At 40.1% G+C, this 21,717-nt stretch overlaps 1 protein-coding gene across 1 annotated transcript in view; it reads right to left on the bottom strand.

Moving 5' to 3' along the window:
* The window catches only part of kcnh8 (potassium voltage-gated channel, subfamily H (eag-related), member 8), a 41,262-nt gene extending 26,045 nt beyond the window's left edge, over positions 1 to 15,217 (bottom strand). The window contains exons 1-2 of the mRNA XM_061759765.1: positions 15,033 to 15,217; positions 2,640 to 2,873 (exon numbers count right to left, since the gene is read on the bottom strand). Coding sequence (XP_061615749.1) covers positions 2,640 to 2,873; positions 15,033 to 15,108 — 310 coding nt within the window. The 5' untranslated portion in view covers positions 15,109 to 15,217. The remainder of the gene's footprint in view (positions 1 to 2,639; positions 2,874 to 15,032) is intronic.
* Between the last annotated feature and the right edge of the window lie 6,500 nt (positions 15,218 to 21,717).

Here is a 21,717-nt window from a genome sequence, read left to right as displayed (position 1 = left end):
TCAGTGTAGGCCAAATGAATTCAGTTCCCACTCGGTGGCAGTGTGAATGCGACTGTTAATGGCTGTTTTTATCTATTTGTGTGTTTTGATTGGCTAGTCCAGGGATTGTCAGCTGGGCTACGCTTGAGCCCCTTGTGACCCTGAACAGGATAAACTGCATTGAAAATCCAAGGATGGATGGGTGCTTTAAAAAAAACTAAGAACTTTTCATTGGACAGTGACAATACTAAGCAAGGATCAAAATGTCAGAATATCATACTGACATTTTGACAGTAAGTTAAAAAAAAAAAAAGATTATATAAAATCATCATCATCATCTGAATAAATAAGCTCATTTTGGAGTGACAATAAGCCTGTGTCCCTCTTTTTGAGTAAACTGTATTGCAAACATGACATATTTATTCCATATATATCCATCCATCCATTTTCTGAGCCGCTTCTCCTCACTCGGGTCGCGGGCGTGCTGGAGCCTATCCCAGCTGTCATCGGGCAGGAGGCGGGGTACACCCTGAACTGGTTGCCAGCCAATCGCAGGGCACATAGGAACAAACAACCATTCGCACTCACAGTCATGCCTACGGGCAATTTAGAGTCTCCAATTCATGCATGTTTTTGGGATGTGGGAGGAAACCGGAGTGCCCGGAGAAAACCCACGCAGGCACGGGGAGAACATGCAAACTCCACACAGGCGGGGCCCGGGGATTGAACCCCGGTCCTCAGAAATGTGAGGCTGATGCTCTAACCAGTCGGCCACCGTGCCGCCTTATTCCATATATATATTATATATTTATTTATATATTATTCCATCTAGTAATTGTTCCTGTTGTGTTATGTTATGTGTTCATATTGTGTGAGTGCGATTAACACAAAGCACCAAACACAACGTTTTGACAGGTGTTGAAAAATGCAAGAGTTTTTTTCCTTTTTTTCTTGTCTTCTCATGGAGTAGCAATGAAATGCAAATGACAAGAATCTCCCATGGAGTTCCCTCCCATCACGCCCACTCATGCTCACACTTGCTTCCCTGCTGATGACTCAGGCAGTTTTTGCTTGACGCTGTGTGCAATTGTGCACTAAGGGAGACATTTTACACATCAGACCAATTATTTGTGGAAAGCTTGCTCCTCCATTCAACCATGAATCAATTTAGTGTCACACCTTTTCTTCATTCATTATTCGGTGTTAATTGAAGATAAAAACAATCTTAGACCTGGAATCCCCAGCTCAATGAAGCGTTTCAAGATTGCAGCAGTCGGAACAGCAGGGTGTCGTCAGCATAACAATTAGCTGATGTTTTGGTTTCAAGCTGAGACAACAACAAAAAGGCCTGAAACAGGGAACGATGTCGTAAACTGAAAAAGTATACTATTTGGAAACAGTGGATGCTCAACTTGGAAATACATTTTTAAACAGGAGAAAGTTGAAACACTAAGAGACAGATGTTAGATACAAGTGAAGCAATAAATTGACATGGCGGAGTGTTACTGTAAAAGAAACAAAAAGCAGGACTTATTGGAAAAAGCCCATCTGTGATGGTATTAGTGAAGCTGTGACTGCACATAATTTGCAATGCCATCTGCTAAATGTGCCTTTTAAAGTCATATGACACTATGACTGATTGTTGATTCAGTGGTGAGTATGTTTTTATTTTTAATTATTAGACCCAATGTGGAGCACAGCCATCTGACAAGTGTATGTGAACTCATCCAAAGTCAATTCTTCTCTTGGCTTGACTTGACAACACTTGTCTACGAGTCTACATCCAATACCTCGACTCTTTCCGAGCGGAATGACGTGCCATTGATTATGTTTAATAACCAAATAATGATGGTGGAACAGAAAATGTCACATCATCCCTTTCGTCAGCCTTAATTGGATTCATCCATGGCTGCTGTACATCAATGACAACTAGAATGAAGTCTCGACCAAAATAGACGCTGAGAACTACCATAATTTTATGAATACATATATGTAAAGGAGACATGGTGATTATTCTGAAAGTGCGCTCTTCAATGGCTCAAGTTAGGATATTACATTTACTGTACTAGACATTATCTTATAAGAATCTTGTAGGATTTTCTACTAACAGTAATGTATTGTATTTGGTACTGTATTTTGCACAGTACTCACAATTTACATTTTTTTTTTTCACAAGCTGGTCAATATATTTGTATTTTTATATTTGTATTTTATTCCTTCTGCAATAGCTTTTTGACTTGCTATTATCTTATTTTTGAACTTTTAATATAATGGATGGGGAAAGATCCCATTTCAATCCCTGCATGTCTTGTCCACAGGGTTTTTTGATAAAACAAAGCTGCCTGACTAGGGAAAAAAATAATAAATCTAAGAAACTATTAATGTTATTTTATTGTACCCAAAAAGGACTATAGAAACTATTAATCTGCTAATAATAATAAAACAATGTGCTCTTCCGCAAACCCTAAACATACTTCAACATTATAGCAAAATATAGCACATTTGGTGGAAAGTGTTGTGATTTTGAGTTTACTGTAAGAATTGGACAGGGAGCCCACACAATTGTATTTCCGAGAAAAAGAAACCCTTTTCTGTCCCTTTTGGTACACTTTCCAACAAAATTCAACAAAATGACAGCCGCTGAACAACTCACACTTTACCTGTCTTGCTGTAAAACATGATCTCGTCCTTAAACTCCTTGCGCCCCTCCAAGGCATCGTCGATGCTGATGATGATACTTTCGCTGGTCTCGGGGCCGTAGAGAAACTTACACACACAACTCTGTTGCATGACTTCGGCCCTGGAGAAGCCTGTGAGCTCACAGAAGCCATCTGAGCAGTAGACGATGGGGAAGCCCTTGGACACCTGAGCGTTGGCCAGAATGAAGTTGCTGTCTGTGGGAGGAAAGGGATCTGGGGTAAGTGACTGTCTGATCGCTGTTAAGATAATATGCAGATCGGCCAAATTCATCAGGATAAGTAATACAGATGAGCCAACCACAATTGGTGAAAATCTGCAATTTGTAATATTTGTGTTTAAATTGCATGACTTTAAAAGGGAGCAATACGATATTTGGAGATTAATGCTAAACTGTACAGATAAGATATAATAATGATGAATAGTTTGTCATAATAACTGTTATAATGTGGGCGTTGAGACAAGAGTGTGTTAAATACAGGTGCTTAATTGCACAATGAATACTCAATCACATACAGTATGGAAAAACCCAACTCACATTCAAAGCTGTTACGTAAATCAGACAAGGGTTCCAACTTGATAATTCATTGCACGAGTCATCCTGCAAAGTGACTTGTTCTCATAATTTGATTACAAAAATCTATTTTCTGCATCAGTAATTTCATTTTTTCCCCCCGGCAGCTCTGGTATTTAATTGTTTTATGTAGCACGTCAGGCTTTGTTGAAGGAATCCACCCAGACTCAAATTACGTGTGGGAATATTGCAAGTTAAGAACAGAGGCCTTGTATATGTCCGTTAAGAGTTTGTGCTCTATCAAATGCTCCTCTATTCATTTTACAAGCGAGAGTGACAACTATGTGATATGTTGCAATATAAGGTCCCATAGGTTGGTCCCATATTTCTTGTTTTTGATGTGAACAAATACAATGATAATACACATACAGTATGCCGTTGTAGGCACTCATGTTGTTTTAACAAACTGACCAGACACATCTTTCGGTATATCTGCACAATGATGATAATGATAACCAGTAAGGGAACTATATGACTAAAGGAGGGACGCACACACATATTGCTGTGTTGTCAGCAGCAATACACGGGTCAGACAGATGGTCAGAAGCGGTCACTGCATTGGGACCAGCTGTCAGTCGTGAGGCCCCTCAGGCCCCTCTTGGTAAGCAAAGACCAACAGGACCGTTGGCCACTCAGTGCCCTGGTACGAAGGCCTGTAGCCTGTCTGATGGCAGCCTCGCGTGCATGAGAGACAGGCCTTGACAGGAAACTGAAATGTTAACAGTAAAATTGCTGCATTGAATGTTTGGAGAGAACAGACAATGTGGATTGTGGATATTATTGTTTAAAAGTGTACAATATATACACTGTAAAATACATGTATGTGTCCTCAAAAGTTTTATCACTGCATCACGTTATCATTTTTTATTATACACAGGTGTATTATTTAAAGGACGACACTCTAGTTTCCAAATCAGTTGTGAAAACCTTGGCTGTTTTCCTTATAAATCAAATATTTACTATGGCAATGGTTTTTTGTTTGTTTGTCTTTCTTGGGGACAATTTGCGATATGTTTAGATGTGGAGGCAACGGCGAATGGAAATCTTATTCATCAGAGCACATTTCAAGTCCGTCCATTTTATCCTCATTAGGTATGCAGGTGAGCTGGAGCCTTTTCCAAGTGACCTTGAGCAAGAGGCTAGGTCCACCCTGGACTGGCCGCCAGCCAATCACAAGGGCAATCACAGCGTACAAGGAAACCATTTAAAATACGTGTCAAACTCAAGGCCTGCGGGCCAGAACCGGCCCACCACGTCTTTTTATGTGGCCTGCGAAAGCAAAACGTGTGTCAACTTCCATGATTCTTGCTAAGGTCTGTACCATAGTTTCAAATTGCCATATGTAATGAATAATAACTTTGAAATATTGCAAGCATTTTTTGTTACTAAAACCCTTTTGACTGTAACTTAAACTATAGTTGAACAAACTATTAGCCCTGAGCTCTGATTTCATAACTAGCCTACATGTAATACTATGATGAGGCGATTAAACATATTTACGGTTTCACAGTCTTAACGGCCCTCTGAGGGAAACCGTAACTCCAATGTGACCCGCGACAAAAATGAGTTTGACACGCCTGATTTAAAACATCGCCTCGGTTGTGCAAAAACGATTCTTTTTTGCCCTCGACACAAACAGTTGATAAATAAGCATGCAGGTATTTCTTTATCCTTGTACCTACAAAATCATCACCTTTACTCCCCACAAAACAACCCACACACAGCTTCCTGTCCTATTTTCCAGGCTCCCTCCAATTGAAATACCCAATGTTAGACCCCCACCCCCAACTGTAAACCCCTCAAAGTTTGCTCACGTTCTTACTTTGGCACCCTTTTCCTTCTCTTGATTTCCTTTGCTCTGTCCTGCCTCCTCCTGCCAGCTGCATCCCTCCTACCGTTTTGGATCGCTCTGCCTAATTACTCTTCATTTTCTCTCTACCCTTGGAATTCCAGTAGGGTAGCCGTCCTCCCCACTAGCATTTATTTCCCTCCCTCTTTGCACTTACACCTTCTCTCACCACCACCTGAGAGCATTTGCTTTGACCGCTTCCTTTCACCTAGAAAAGGCCTGAATCATCTCTTTACCACCCTTTTTTTCTCCTCTCCTTTCCATTTCATCCTCCTCATCTTCTCCAATTCTCCTCTCTCCCACTCTCTCTCCCCACTCTGAATTTCTTTAGCCTAATTGTTCCTATGTGGAAGCCCATATATCATTTCCTATCATGCTCACAATAGTGCCTGACAGCTGTTGAGGAAACTCCCACAGGACGGACAAAGAAAGTCGGGATGGCGGCAGAAGTGAGAGAGGAAGGAGGGAAGAACAATGTGGAAGGGACAAGTAGAGATTGGCATGGAGGCTTTTTTTAATCAACTCAAATGATGCAATATAAATGCAAAAAAAAAAAAAAGTGGAACGGCCCAAAAGTTGTTTCAATCCAAAATGCTCTGGCAAACAAAAACCTGGGGTTCAAAGCATCATCATGCGTGACATTACGTGAGACGTCAGCAAATCTTGTGACTTCTGTACAGTGTGCATGTAAAGGAATAATACCACAAGAAGGTTTTGCTTTTTCTTCAACGCTGATCTTTTTGTGAGACCACCAGCGAAAATACCAACGGTGCATTGAAGATGAAAAGTGGGATTTACTGGTACATAGGAACAGGCCTGGGTGCTCAGTATAAGTTGATCCCTCCATCCATCTTCTATAGCGCTTGAGCTAGAGCCTATCCCAGCTGACTTTGGGCAAGAGGCTGATACACTCTCGACTAGTGGCAAGCCAATCATATAGACAAACAAGCATTCACACTCACATTCACGCCTATTAACCAATTCAATTAAAAGTGTCATTTTTCAGAATGTGGGAGGAAGTCGGAGTACAAGGAGAAAACTCCCGCAAGTACGGAGGCAGCATGCACCCTCCACACAGAAAAGCCGTAACTGAGTTTCTAACCCCGAATCTCAACTGTGAGACAGATGTACTAACTGCTGCCAAATTTGAGCAGTACAATTAAGTAAATTCACTTCAACACAAAGACCTGCAATTCAACTACATGCTCATTTATGCCAAGAAGATGCCATGTCGCGCATACAATTAACTTTGAACGGAATAACCACAAAGCTCAAGATGTTGTTGGCTGCAAGACAGACTGTAAAGTTAATCATGGTTTATCCGGAATATCATTTGTTTTGAAATTGCAACAACTTGGAAGTGAACCAACACAATGGAACAGATAGTGTTTGACTTCGGAGATTATGTTTTGTTTTTGTCATACTGTATATACTGCACATAATAGGGGTATGAATCACAGACTTACTCACGATTTGATATTTATCTTAAGTAACCTAACGTGCAAGTGTTTGGACCTGGTGATAATCACATGCTCCACCGTGCTGTCCAGGTGTCTACTGAAGACGAGGTCCACCTTCTTAGATTCTGGATGTTGCCATGGTTTCACGCCAACCTCTCCAAACTAATAACTCGCTGCAGGAAGGGTCCACATTTGTCATGTCTCGAGGCTCACTCTATATGCACATTAGGTCACTCCTATTTCAGCATCTAAAGTAACCCAAAGGTATTTAAAGCACCACAATTCGCGTGATGGAAGGAAACTGCAAAAGAGCCTTGATGTCAAAGGTGTTAGTCAAACAGCAGGCAGAGCAAAAGATGGATGGTGAGGAAGAAGAGATGCGGTCGAGTAGAGGAGAGACAGACGGATGAGGGCGAGCGAGGGACTGGGTTGACATGAAGGGAGAGCAAAGGTTGGATGTGAGAGAGATGAAGCTTTGAGACAAGCAATAATATAAGACGGAGATGGAGTGTATGTGAAAAATGTTGGGAACAATGGAGTGACGGATGGAAACATATTCTCACTCTTCTGCGAGTTTTCATGAAAACCCCTCAGAAAGTAATACAGAGCAGTCATATATTGTAGCCACAAAAAAAAAAATGTCATCCTAGAGCTGCCAAAAGTTACTAGTGAGACATAACGTGACACCCAAGGTTACGGCGAGACAGTTTTAGTGGTTGGTGCCAAATATCCAACACTAAACCTTGAAGCTATTCAATACAAGAGCACAAATTTCCGCCAAGATTGAATTGCAAATAACAGTGAAGGAAATGTGTTTATTTGTTTGTTTGTCTGAGTCATTGACTGTGCCGTGGTTCACTCGCATGGGTTCTGTTCCCACTCAAAGACTGTGTGAATGTGAGTGTCCTTCACAACAAGCAGCAGTTCAACAGATCAGCAGTAAAATCTTCTTCAAACGAGAGCCTTCGAGCTGGTTCTTCTTGTTGAAGTGTACATCAAACAAAGACAGCCTAATGCAGTGATTCTCAAAATGTGGTACTAGTGCCATTCATGGTATGTAGGATCTCTCTAGCGGCAAATTAAAGGGTGACTGCCTAAGTAGAGTTCAGTTGTATTTAACTGTTTAGTAAAATACATTTGTATTCAACCTTGAAAAACTATTTGCTTTTAAACTTTTATTTAGGTACAATTTGTATTTAACTTATATGTGCAATACATGAAATTGAATCTTTTTTAAACCATACACTATTGTATTTTGATGTTGGTCATGATGGTACTTGGAGAGCGAAATATTTTCTTAGGTGGTAATTCGTGAAAAAGTTTGAGAAACACTGGCCTAATGCTAAAACAATTGATGAAAAACAAAACAAAAATAGACGGGCTAACGAATAGCATCGGTGTCGCAGTGTTATAAGGAGCAGCACATTGAATTGAAGCCAAAAATTGGGCCAAAATTGTTTAATTGTGTACATTCTGTTTAATTGTGTCATTACTCTATGTTTTCATGAACTACAATATTATAGAATGCTATATTTGTTATTAAAAATACATCACGAAATGTTTTGCTCTTTTTTTTTGTGAGGCTCGATTAATGGCATTTCCATTTCCGTTTGCATTCTGGGATGGGGGAATAAAATCTATGACTCAAGAAAGTCTTCTATTCCCATTATTATTCATATCAATAACAAGAACTAAGGTTTAATGAAAAATTTGTGTAGTGCTTCTAATAAACAAATCAGCAAAAGGTGATTAAAACAATACTCCGTGCAATTTTGAGCTTGGAGGAAGTAATAAATTGCGTCTCATGTACAGCAACGCACACACACACAGACACACACACACACACACAATGCTCATTTCCAAAAATGAAAATAGCCAAAGAGAGAAAATCATTAAGCAAAGGCCTAATCGCCTCCATCCTGTGACTACCACTAAATGAAAAATTACAAAAGTCACTGCATCACAGAAATTAGGGAGCCAAACTTCTTTTGCAATCTTTCTTAGCAAATATTTTCATTGGCAACATATCTGTGGTTATTTCTGGCCACCCAAGTCATTTTCTTTCAGGATTTAATTGAGGCTAAAAATGTGCGACTTGCCCCAGAATCCCGCTGGTGAAACCCCCGTTCGTCGATGGTTGCGGACAGGCCATTAGATGTGCTGAATAAGGGTGGGATCTGGCTAATTAGGCAATTTAACAAGACACGGTGCCCGTGGCGACTGGGGCTGCTCTCATTCCAAAGTTTGTCCATCTTAAGCTGACAGTAATAATTCTGTTTCGTGACCTCATAGTGAGGACAGTGCTGGATGTGATGTATTTTTAAATGAATATTTACTACACACTTGTCATAGGAAGTCAATATCCCCAAACTGCTGTTAAGGACATGTAGGCTCCGTGTCGTAAATGAACAACTTATTTCTAATTATTATTACAAGGTAATGTATATTGTCTTGAGGCGGTATACTGTAGCTATAATTGCTGGGTTTGTTAATTAAAAACGCTCGATGCCCATGGGCCGATGTACATATATTCTCGATTACACGCGATGTACATTACATTTCTGTCTCTTTGACAGAGTCGATCAAAATGGAGCATTATTAGCAATATTTTAGAGACAGTTCTTGTATCCGAAATTCATTGTACAGTGAACGCCCACTACTGTATATCGCGGTTCATCTTTTTAAGCACTTTCTGTGCTCAAATACATTTCAAATGTGTTTAAAAGTCACTATTTTAATATGTTTAAATGTGTTTAAAGTGTGTGAGAAGGGTGAAATATTTTTTAAAATGTTTATATATATATATATTATATATATATATTATGGCTTTTCACCTAATGCAGGTGGGTCTGGAAAGTGTGCCATGTTGCGGGAGCTCTATTATGCTCAAGCACAGCAGAGCATCATTCTCCCATGCCTTCCTTATAAACAAAACAGGCTCAATATTAAGTGGGATTTGGAGAAAATGGGAGTAGCCGAGGTAATCCGCTGGCAGAAAATGAGAGCCCCATGTGCACCCTGCAGCACTAAAGTGTCATGGGTGTGTGTTCCCGTTGTTGTCTTCCCGTTGTGTCTCGTACACACCTGCTCCTGAGAGCATCTTCACCACCTGTGCCTCGTTCTCCCTAATTACCCCTCGCATTTAACCTGGTGTCTCATTCTTTCTCGTCGCCAGTTCGTTGTACCTTGTCGTCACGTTCCAGCATTCCTTGGTTCCACGTCCAAGACCCACAGTAAGACGAGACCCTTTTCCGATTATCGACCTCGCCTTTTTGCCTCCCGTTTTTGGATACTGTTGCCTTTTTTGGATTGCCTGCCTGTGTACTGACCTCTGCCCGTATATTAAACCTCTCTTTTTGAAACTTTTCATTTGTTTTGGAGTCGTGCATTTTTGGGTCCTATCCTCTGTTCCGTTCATGACACTAAAGTCAATTGATTACGCCCTCGCAGGGTCATAAATACACTCATTTCTTCCTTCAGTCGTCACTCTCTGCTTTCACACAATTTTGCTTAATCCAATTGAAGAACACAAAGACCACAGACGTCCAAAGATGAAAAAACAAAAAAGATTGATGTCAAAATCCAAAGTGTTACACAATGGAACCTGGGCAACCTTGAAGCAAATCCTGATAAAAAAATGGACTAAATTTCACACTTAGTGATGAGTTCCCACTCTTTTTTTCTGTGGGTCGTAAGGTTACATTTGAGAGTGAGTCAGTGGGACCACAACACCTCAATCTCCAATGGAAGGATGTAAGGCAGGTGGATTCTTTTATTGTCCGAGATACTCTGATGAGTTTTTACGCAGTCTTCTGAAGGGTGGAAGGAGTGGTCATTATAAAGCGGAATCCCCGCAGAACCTTATTAACAACTAAATTAGAAGTGCTGCATTGAACAAAAGTTCCTCATGGGAGAGTAAAAGCTGTTCTTCTGTGGCCTTCTATTCAAAGACAGAGACAAATGAGCTTTCACGCGCACTCAGAGCGAGTTCGATGACGCCCGAAAGCAAAGTGCTGAAAATGCATCTCGCTTTACTTTTTGGTCCTCGGTGACTTCATCTCTCTTTGCACACATGCGCTGACTGTTTTTGTTCTGACAAACAAACACCACAACCTCCCCGTAAATGCAAAAGTTCTCTCTAAAGTCTTTTTGTCCGTAATTATAAGGAAAAGTACCTGTAAAAGAGGAAGTGGAGCTCAGAGTGATCAAATAAAGATCTCAACAAGCGGTCCAGTGTGCCATACGCATACACGAGGCGCACTGCAGGAGACGTTACTCAAGCCTCGATTACAATAAAGTGTCAGTTAGATTTGGCTGGAGGGGGTCTAATATGGACTCCAGCTCTCCAATGAATGACATTATTGCTTCACAGCAAGTAATCTCTGCTGATGCTATTGCAGTAATAACACCAACACAAACACACGGAGAAGCAATTGGAGTCCGTATCGCAAAGAATGAAGACGCAATAATAATTGCAGTGGCCTGACATTTACTTACATTTGCATCCTAACATCTTCCTTTTAGGCCTTTTTTTCCACATTGTCAATGTGCATTTACTTTCTGCTATTGAAACATCAGATGACATCTATTTGTGACAACTATTACAGGCACTGTAATATTTTACTTGATAAAAACATAGAAATCACCTAATTAAACAGAATGAAAAGAATTACACACTTCATCATAACAAATTCTTTGCGACGCCTTCTGGTGTGGGCAACAGTATCAGACAGTCACGGAGGCACAAACAAAGAATGGTTTTACAACTCCTGTAACTCTGTAAACTGCAGTAATATTATTAGTTTCTTTGCAGTGGAAAATGAGTGTATGCCTGTGAGTATTGTTATATTGTCTGTCTATGTGTGTTACTGCACCGTTTCTTTAATATCTCTTGCTTACAGCTTTATACAACCCCAATTCCAATGAAGTTGGGACGTTGTGTGAAACATAAATAAATACAGCATCCAAACAATCAGTGACCCTGAACAGAAGTGGCATAGAAAATGGATGGATGGGTGCTAAATATTTCTTGTTTTGTCTGGTCATTTTCAAGCTAGAAACACATTCAATTGTACCAAAATAATGAGCCTGAAAGTAACTTACAAGGGAATTTGATGATGTATATATGTATACATACAGTGGCGGACTCATGGTCTTTTGATTAGTGCTAAACTGAGCTGTGATTCTTATCAGAAAAGCATCCTTCGAGGAGTTTAAAGTATTGCTCATTCCAGTGGCTTGCGCATTCAAACAGCTTATAGATTTCAGCATCAAGCTTCATCAGTGTTATTTCACCGAGCATGTAGTGATCAGTGCCGTTTCACAGCGCTCAATAAAAAATATAATGAGTGTGTGTGTTTAAAACACTGGCTGTATTGCCACTAGTTCCGTTACACCCAACATACTTTAGATTCAAGCAACTAACTCACAGAAACTATCAATTCGTACAGTATACGTAGAAAAACTCTCCAGTTAAAGCCTTGCATCCATTGCATCCATCATGTTGTGTCCAAATGTGACCGGCTTGATTGGGCTTCAGGTGATGGCGAAGGGGGCTTGCATAACAGTGAACCCCTTTCGATTTGCTCCTGGCAAGGCCATCACAGCCCATTTGTCCCGTCAAGCCCTGCTGCCACTAGCGCATCTTCCAGTTCAAATCCAATGTTAATTTCCTTCCTTTCTGCTCAAGGACAACACTTTCCTAACAAACTAATGTGCTATACGGCCAGGAACAATTCCCTAGTGTCAGAATGGAGCTGCTGCTCAGGAAAAGTAACAGTTTCACACGTCGTCTGCTTTAAGTCATTGTATGATGCTGAAGCTGCAGAATGTTAAGGAGACAAAAATAAAGACTAGGTTGGGAATGGTGTCGGAGGTCAGGTGGTGTATCTTTGAATTGGAAATACTGTGGTGACGTGTTTCTTTTCTTACAACTGTTATAGTATTTCAATATTATTTGACATGCAGTATTTAGCATATGCCATCTTACATTCATGTGCAAATTCAGCTTGTAAAACCTTTTAACTGCCCAGATTTCCTAGTTTGTATTCTCTGTAAAAGTGCTAACCTTAGTCTTACTTACACCACGTTGTATTTTAGTATTGTGACAGCTTATGTTCATTTTGCATCTATGAGGCCAAAAAATGATCATCTCTTGTTGACTTGCAGGACAGTTTACTCAAGTGAAAAGTGTAAGATCTAAAATGTCAACTCGCAAAGGTTGCATTGGCATTTTTTAAAATTCTAAATGTAAGGCTATTTATACTTGAATGAAAATCCCTTGCCCAGACAGGGACACACAGTTTGCATATGATAGAATGGTCACAAAATTAACAAATTGTATATCGTAAGCCTTCCTGACTCAGTCGTCTCAGGGGAAACAGCTGATAAAAACATTAAATAATATAATGTGTAGACCGATGTTTATACAAATTCCTCTGTTGCAGTACAATTCATTTTGATAGATGTTCTTGCTTGTTTCAAACCTGCAGGGTCTTTCAGGTAAAAAGGTTCACAAAATAAGTGCAGACCGCTCCAGAAGTGATATTTATTTGTTGTATGATTTACATACAGAAGCCTGTTTGTTTCTGTCCATGGTGCTGAAGGGTAACTATGGGTTATTATACTATGGGTTCGCTTTAGCAGTCTAAACCTAAAGGTAGATGGAGACTGTATTTCCTCCAACAGCTGCCTCCGTTCTAATAGATGCAGCGCTTCAATGAATCACCAAGTTTGTCATCTGACTGAACAAATAAAGGCCTCACCTCAGATGAACAGAATTTGCAACCGAGTGGCTGTAGTACCTTTGCAGCATCAACAAAATAGCACAGTGATATACAAAATACTGATTGATTCATTCTGAGCAATTTGTACAAAAACAAATATCCATCCATCCATCCATTTTATGAGCCGCTTCTCCTCACTCGGGTCGCCGGCGCGCTGGAGCCTATCCCAGCTATCATTGGGCAGGAGGCGGGGTACACCCTGAAATGGTTGCCAGCCAAGTGCAGGGCAGATACAAACAAACAACCATTCGCACCTACGGGCAATTTAGAGTTGTCAGTTAACCTACCACGGATGTTTTTGGGATGTGAGAGGAAACCGGAGTGCCCGGAGAAAACCCACGCAGGCACGGGGAGAACATGCAAACTCCACACAGGCGGGGCCGGTTATTGAACCCGGGTCCTCAGAACTGTGAGGCAGATACTCTAACCAGTCTTCCACCATGCCAAAAACAAATAATTATTATATATTTGTATGCATTCTATCTGATAAATTATTACAATACTGTCCATGGGTATAATGTCATAATATACACGTTTAAGCAAAATTGTTGGTACCCTGCCATTAAAGAAAGAAAAACCCACAATGCTCGCTGAAAGAATTTGAAAATGACAAAAGTAATGCTAAACAAAAATGTACTGAAAACTAACTAATGAAAATCAGGCAATGCTTTTTTTCTGGTCCCAAAGAAACAACAACAGCAAAATGAAACTGGCCTGGATAAAAATGATGGTACCCTTAATATTTAGTCGCACAACCTTTTGAGGCAATCGCTGGACTCCGCAACTCTCAATTATGCTTATGCACCTTGTCAACAATTTTAGCCCACTCATCGTTTGCAAGCATTTCCTGCTGTCTCATGTTTGATAGGCTGTCTCTTAGCCATTCTTGGGTGTTTTTAGCTGTCTGTTTTGGGTCATTAATTTGGAGGACCCAAGACCAGATGATGACACCCAACGTTTTAGAATGCCTTCATAGTATTTAGTTTTTAATTGTACCCGGAACAATTTCCGTACACCCTGTGCCAGATGTGACTTGTCAGAAAGGTTCAGTTTTGTCTCATCTTTGTACAGGACAGTTTCACCTTTTTGGCAAACTCCAATCCCATCAAGTATAAAGTAGTCTCAGTTACCGACCATCCATCTTTTGATTATATGACTAATCTTCACCTCGGACTAATCGCCAGTCCATCGCAAAGCACTTAGAGACAGCCAAACATTCACACCGTCACTCATTGGGAATTGACTTTGCATGTGATATTGTTTGTAAATTATTGTTTAAAAATATCATACTCATTATATTGCGTTTTAAAAAATACTTTTGTTTAATTATTATCTATTTGAGGCAAACTAATAAAATCCACATAAATAATAATTAGGGGAAAAAACACTTCCTCCAATAAATGACTGGGGCACTCTGCAGTTGAGTAAATAAACATCCTGGTTATTATTTGAGTAATATGTAGTATGTAATAAGTATTTGCATCATGAACAACACCGAAACATTAACACAATTCCATAATAAGTCATCGTTGAAATGTGAACCACGTCACTATAGTCACTTTCCAGCCAGTATGTTATTAAATTACCCCAGCAAGGATAATTTCCTAACATTCCAAAAGTCACAAGACATCATCAAGAAGAGCTAGAATACTCAGGCCGTGTTGAAATATCATTAAAAGGCAACTTACGAGTGCCATCAAAGCGTGTTGCTATAGTGTCCAGAAAGGTGTTCTGCGGTGCTAGTAATCCCTTCATCACAGGCATTTTCCCTGCTTAATGTCGAAGTCCCCATTAAAGTGAATGAAGAGAAGCCGTCTTAACGTGTGAAGTGCGCCCTTTAAAAGGTTGTAGACAGAGCTACATGCACAAGACGCTTTTCCGCTCCACTCAGCGCAATACGCGACGCTCGGCCGAGGAGGTGCGCGCGCCAGTGCGTCTGGAGCTTCAATTGCGTGCGTAAATGAAAAGAGGGGGAGAAGCCCACCACAGGTGCGGGACGAAAGCGACAGGGTGAGGCTGCCTGTCAGCGGGTGGCATTATTGTCACTGGCTTCAATGATCGTCTGTCCGCAGCGTGCAATGGCGGGTGACATCCATCACGCTCACTTCTCAGCCTGCGCACACATCTAAAGTCGCAGGCAAAAACTTGTATCGACATTATGGATTTATACCCTACAAGCCATGCGTTTAACTTTCTTAACATCACACAATAAAATAATGAAATCAATGGATGCACAGCCTACTAAGAGACCACCCAAAGGCTGTATCAGTATTTATAAAATAGAGCTGAGTAATAATGACACCGTCAGGTGTGCCTAATAAAGTGTTCAGTCAATGCATATATTATGGCAGAAAAAGGTTTCAATAGTCAGGGAGCAGCTCTCATTAACCACAATGATAGCAGGGTCAATACACCTGGATATCCTAATGTTATGGCCACTGCATTCAATCTAACCTGCACTCAATCTGTATTTGATTTTTCAATGTAATTCATTCATCACAATGCAACTATTTTAATTAGTTTGAGACTTGTATGGTCATTTGCTGTAACTGATCATATTTTGTCATATTTTAAAACCAAGACAACGGATAAGCAGCTTTTCCCCCAATAGCAACATGACCAGAATTTATTCATTAATATTTAAGTCAAAGGTGAACTGGGTGGACCCCACTAATGCACTTCCTTTGGAGACAGATGGATGGCTCCTGAATATGTTTGTGTTGATAGTGGGACTGTTAATCTCTTTCTCTCTCTCTCTCTCTCTCTCTCTCAAGCAAACACACCTGTCCTCAGGTGGACAGCTGCTGGACACACACGCAAAATTTGAGCGTCATCTGGTGGTGAAAAAAAATAACAAAAACAAAAACTCGAACGTGACCAGGGGCGAAACAGCATTGGGCCTTGCGGTGTATAACAGCGTCCTCTTGTGGACATAGAAGAGAGGTTTCCTTAGGCCGTACAATCTGAAAAAGAAATATTATGGAGAGTACAGTACACACCACAGGTGGCAGAGGTACTCATACTTTTAACTTGAAGTACAAATACTTGTGGGGGGCAAAAGACTTAAGCAAAAGTAGTGATTCAACTCCTTTATTTCAGTAAAAGTTTTTTTTTTTTTAACGTACAGACACTACAATGTTCTTGAGTACAAAAGTAGAGAGTAAAAATATTTGTCAATTGCATACAATGCAATTACATTACAATACGAGTTTTGATAACTTGGCACATTGAGAAAAAAAAACTCCTTTATTAACTCAGCTTTTATGCTATCAAAACAATATGTTCCCATAGCTTTGCTACCATTGTTAATTCAATAATAATAATAAATGTAAAAACGTATTTGCCACTAATCATTCTTGGAGCCAACAACATCAAAAGGTTTTCTAAAATAAGGCCATGGATGGTGAATATCTTGCTTCTCTGAATCTGTTGCCGTTGTCGTTCATTCTCACTGGTTTACGTTTCTTCATACCACTGTTGCACCTGTTTTTTTTTTTTGCCTTGTAAGAGCCCAAGATCAAAATCTCAACCTGAGTTGACTTTACCTCTCTCTATTTACGTAAAAGGCCCATTTTGAAAAAGTAAGGAGTAGAAAAGTATAGATATCTGTTTCAAGATGTAACGAGTAAAAGTAAAAAGTTGTCAGAAAAATAGATGCTCAAGTAATGTACAGATACCTGAAAAATCTACCTAAATACATGCTGTAACAAAGCACAGTGTTGTCACAGTGTGCCATTTCTTCTGTCACGTCAGCCAATCGAGCTCTACCAGAGAGCGAATCTATCAACCAATCATGTTCTACTAGTCAGCCAATCTGTCAACTAATCATGTGCTCATAGCAAGAGTCAGTGACACCTCCCTATGATGCAATTGCTGTTAGAGTGTTTGATCAAGATACAAGCAGGATGCTTGAACTTGAGCCAGTGAGATTTCTGCCTTTTGACATTTGCTTCTTCCTGCCTGTTGGGGATTCTGCTAAGAGTTTGAGTTCCTCATTCTGCTCTCTGAGAATTGTGGATTAAGACAACAGTGAAATTTGAGCATTTCCAGACCTGCTATGTGTGGATTACAAAGTCTTGCATCACTTTGGCCGATCTTTAAGGCCTGACCCTCTGGACTGTGAAGTGTGAATTTGACTGCCCTTAACTGAACTGTATGCTGGCTCTGATTTGACCAGTCACAGTTGACCTCAAATTGATTCTTAAAATCCTTTCCAATTTTCCCAGTGTACTGTATTTGGGTCCAAAATCACAATCGCCCCGTGTCACCTGTAGTTGTACTGCGCTACTTCCCACTCCACACACCTCATCTCCTTCACAATATCAATTAATTTCTTATGACTGTTGGGTCATTTAGACAAAGTGAAGTCATTGGTCACTCCAAAGCTGTGACTCATCGATCACCCCAAACAAGCCCAAGCATATACCACTAACTCACAACTGCACAAACACATGCAAGATACATGTAAAGAAGCATGAGTCAAGTGCCTGGGGTGAGGCTCTGTGAGGCAATGAGCACACAGAGAAAATGCTCCAAACATGTCAGTTGATACAATTAAAACAGACAACAGTGATGCTTCACCTGCATGATAAACTACCCAGTTTGGACTGCAACATTGAGTGTGACGGTTGATTTGTTACCCGTGTTGTTCAGTTGCAGTACAAAATGAATGTCTCTTTACTCAAACTCGTCACTGGATACTAAATGTATACTTGCTCAGTGTAGCATTCTTGGGAAAATATACTAAAATAAGCACCTTCCAGAGGATTTAGTGTTGGGTTTTTTTCTCAAAATGTTTCAACTGGCACCAGTTTTATGCAGTAAGTAGCTTCTTGGTACTCAACCAACAATGGGTGAAGACAATCCAGGTCATTTAAATATTTTATTTGAGGGTCAAATCATTTTCCTGTATCAAGGATAGAAACCTACGAAAGAGATTGCTGAAAAAAGATGGAAATGTCCAACGTATGAAAGGATCGTGTAAAGCAAGAAGATTTGCCCAGTTTCATTTTGACATTGCAAAACCTGAACACAAATGTGATTATTTAGCGCATTTCCACATGCACCATCCACAGAGACCTGACGGGATCGTTACTAAACAGCTGTGTATTGCCTAAAGAAAGCCAATCATCAGTGACAATTAAAAGAAGAAAGTGTGTCAGTTTGCCAGGGAAGATAACGATAACGACTGCGGCGCAATGGATGAAGTTCATGTGCTCTGATGAGTCCAGATTCACACTGTTCCAGAATGATGGACACCACTCGCCTAGCATTCATGCAAGAATAGTGAATGTTAATGCTACTCAGTCTGAAAAGTATGCCATTGTGAATGTGTTGAAATGGGAGGTCCACTTGAAAATGTGCTTTGATACAAAAACGGGAAAAAAAATAAATGCGCTACTCAAGTTTTGTTCCTATTAAAAACTTCACCCAACGAACAGCACTGGGCTCACTAAGCACATTATGACAGTATAATATATAATATAATAATAATATAATCACATCCTTGGTGAATGCGGCGCAATGAAACTCTAACCTAATTTGGAGAGATACACGACTATGTGAATAGTTGGGTGTCTCCCGAGATGAGGCTTACAGTGCTCTGCGTTCTGTGCCATGCACTGGTAACACGCTCAGCAAGCGTGTAATGGCCTTAATTATCATTTAGCGTGGCAGCCTCATTGACAACGCTTCAAGCCGGCAATAAAATAGCAAGATGATGGAGAAAAGAATGTCGACATATAAAAACTTAAGGTACATTTACACACAAAACGCATACTGTACATTTCCACAAAATTAGTGATGTCTTTCTCTATTTTACTCACAATGAATGATGTGTAACCAGCCAAGCCACGTTCTGGCTGGAGAGGTTGCTAATTCACTTTGTTTAATTACTTAAAAGTAGTAGAGCATGCTATCTGTTCTTAAGTATCTGTAATTGGTCGTTCATCAAGACACACACAACTGCACACACACACGCACATGCACGCATACACACACACACACACACACAGTTTTTGCAGTTTTGTGGTGTTTAGTAGTGCACTATTGTATCGTTTTGTTTGGTACAGGTCACAGGAGAGACTGAAGAGTAGATAATTGTAGGTAACTACTGTGATACACTGCAATTGGCTGGCAACCAGTTCAGGGTGTGCCCCGCCTCCTGCCCGATGATAGCTGGGATGGGCTCCGGCACGCCCGCGACCCTAGTGAGGAGAAGCGGCTCAGAAAATGGATGGATGGATGGATGGATGGATACTGTGATACAGCATGGACATGGTATAATATACTTTGGTATATTTTAGTTGTATTACTAGTATAGTATAGTATAGTATAGTTTATGCCGACTTTTGTGTCTTACTCTATGAGCATAGTAAATTATAGACAGTTTAGTATAGTATATCATTATATAGCATTGCATAGTATAGTAAAGTAGAGCAGAGACTGAAAGAGGAGATAATTGAAGGTGACTATTGTGTGATACACTACAGACATGGTATAGTATGGTACAGGAAACTGATGAAGTATAATATAATATAATGTAAAGTACAGTATTATAGTGTCCCTTAGTGTACTGTAGCGTGGTAAACAGGCCACATCAATATTGTCTAATACTATACGATGATATTGTTGGTGAAATACAGTGTGAGGAGTGAGTATGTGAACCCTTTGGAATGTCTTGAATTTCTGCATAAATTGGTCAGTCTGATTTTCATCTAAATCACAAGAATAACCAAACGGAGTCTACAAAAACTAGTAGCACACAAACAATTAACGAGGAAAAACTAGGTAGTGGATTTAAAACTGGTTGACCTTCCTTTGTCAGCAATAACCTCGACCGAACGTTTCCTGTAGTTGCAGATCAGAAGTGCACAATGATCAGGATGAATTTTGGACATTCGTCTTTACAAAACTGGTGCAGTTCAGCAGGATTCCTGGGATGTCTGGTGTGAATAGCTCTAACGAGGTCATGCCACAGTATCTCATTCGGGTTTACGTCAGGACTTAGGCTGGGCTACTCCAGAACACTTTTTTTTCATTCTTCTGAAGCCATTCTGTTGTTGATTTGCTTCTGTGTTTTGGATGATTGCCCTGTTGCAACACCCATCATCTTCTGGTGAAGGTGGCCTCACGTTCTTATGCAAAATATCATAATAAACTTGTCAATTCATTTTTCCATTAATGATCGCAAGCTGTCCAGGCCCTGACGTAACAAGCACACCCAATACCATGATGCTCCCGCAACCATGCTTCACAGTTGGGATAAGGTTTTGATGTTGGTGTGCTGTGCCATTTTTTTCTCCACACATGGCGTTTTGTGTTCCTCCCAAACAGTTCAACTTTTGTTTCCATCTGTCCACAGAATATTTTGCCAGTAGTGCTGTGGACCATCTAAGTGCTCTTTTGCAAACATCAAACACGCAGCAATGTTTTTTAGACAGCAACAACTTCCTCCTTGGTGTTCTCTCATGAACCCCATTCTTGTTTAATGTTCTACGTATGGAAGCTTTGTCAACAGAGATGTTGGCATCGGCCAGTGATTTCTGCAAGTATTCAGCTGACAGTCGAGGGTTCTTTTTTTTTTTTTTACCTCATTGAGCATTCTGCGCTGTGCTTTTGTAGTCATCTTTACATGCTGGCCAATCCTTGGAAGAGAAGCAACAGTGCTGCTCTTTCTCCATTCATAGACAGTTTTTATAACTGTGGACTGATGAACATCAAGACTTTAAGGGATACTTTTGTAATCTTTTCCAACTTTATACAACGTCAGCAATTCTCAACCGTAGGTCTTCTGAGAGCTCTTTTGGGCATGACATGGTACACATTGACTGGACTCCAGGTTGCCTCACACCTGACTCTGATTAGCACTTGGAGAATCCGTGGCCTGTAGGTTCACTTAAACTTTCCTCCACCATGCCCTGTGAATGTTTACATTATTTTCAATAAAAATACGAACATGTAATTGTTCGTGTGTTGTTAGTTTAAGCAACCTCTGTTTGTTTATTTTTGTAGTTTAAATGAAAGATCAGCCTCCATTTTATGACCAATTTATGTAGACGTTTAAGAAATAACTTCACGTAGGGTTCACATAATTTTTACTCCCACTGTACCAGTATTAACACTCATAATATTAAACGTTCAACAACACCTACGTATAATAATAATAATAATAATAATAATACGGCTGCTTTATAGATAACAATATCACGTCAGCAATTTAATGACAGTCAACGTTTACTTCTCATCCACTTTGTTACCATGGAGAGCTCCAATAGCCTCAAGCCAATAATAAGTACGAGCGTGCACAGCATGCTGCAGAATTTAATAAATAGATTTATGCGCAATTGTCACATTTAATACATTTACGGGGCG

The sequence above is a fragment of the Phyllopteryx taeniolatus genome, chromosome 21, assembly GCF_024500385.1.
Source record: "Phyllopteryx taeniolatus isolate TA_2022b chromosome 21, UOR_Ptae_1.2, whole genome shotgun sequence".
Classification (NCBI taxonomy): Eukaryota; Metazoa; Chordata; class Actinopteri; order Syngnathiformes; family Syngnathidae; genus Phyllopteryx; species Phyllopteryx taeniolatus.
The sequence above is the reverse complement of the archived record's forward strand: the minus strand, read 5'-3'. Positions and strand labels throughout refer to the sequence as shown.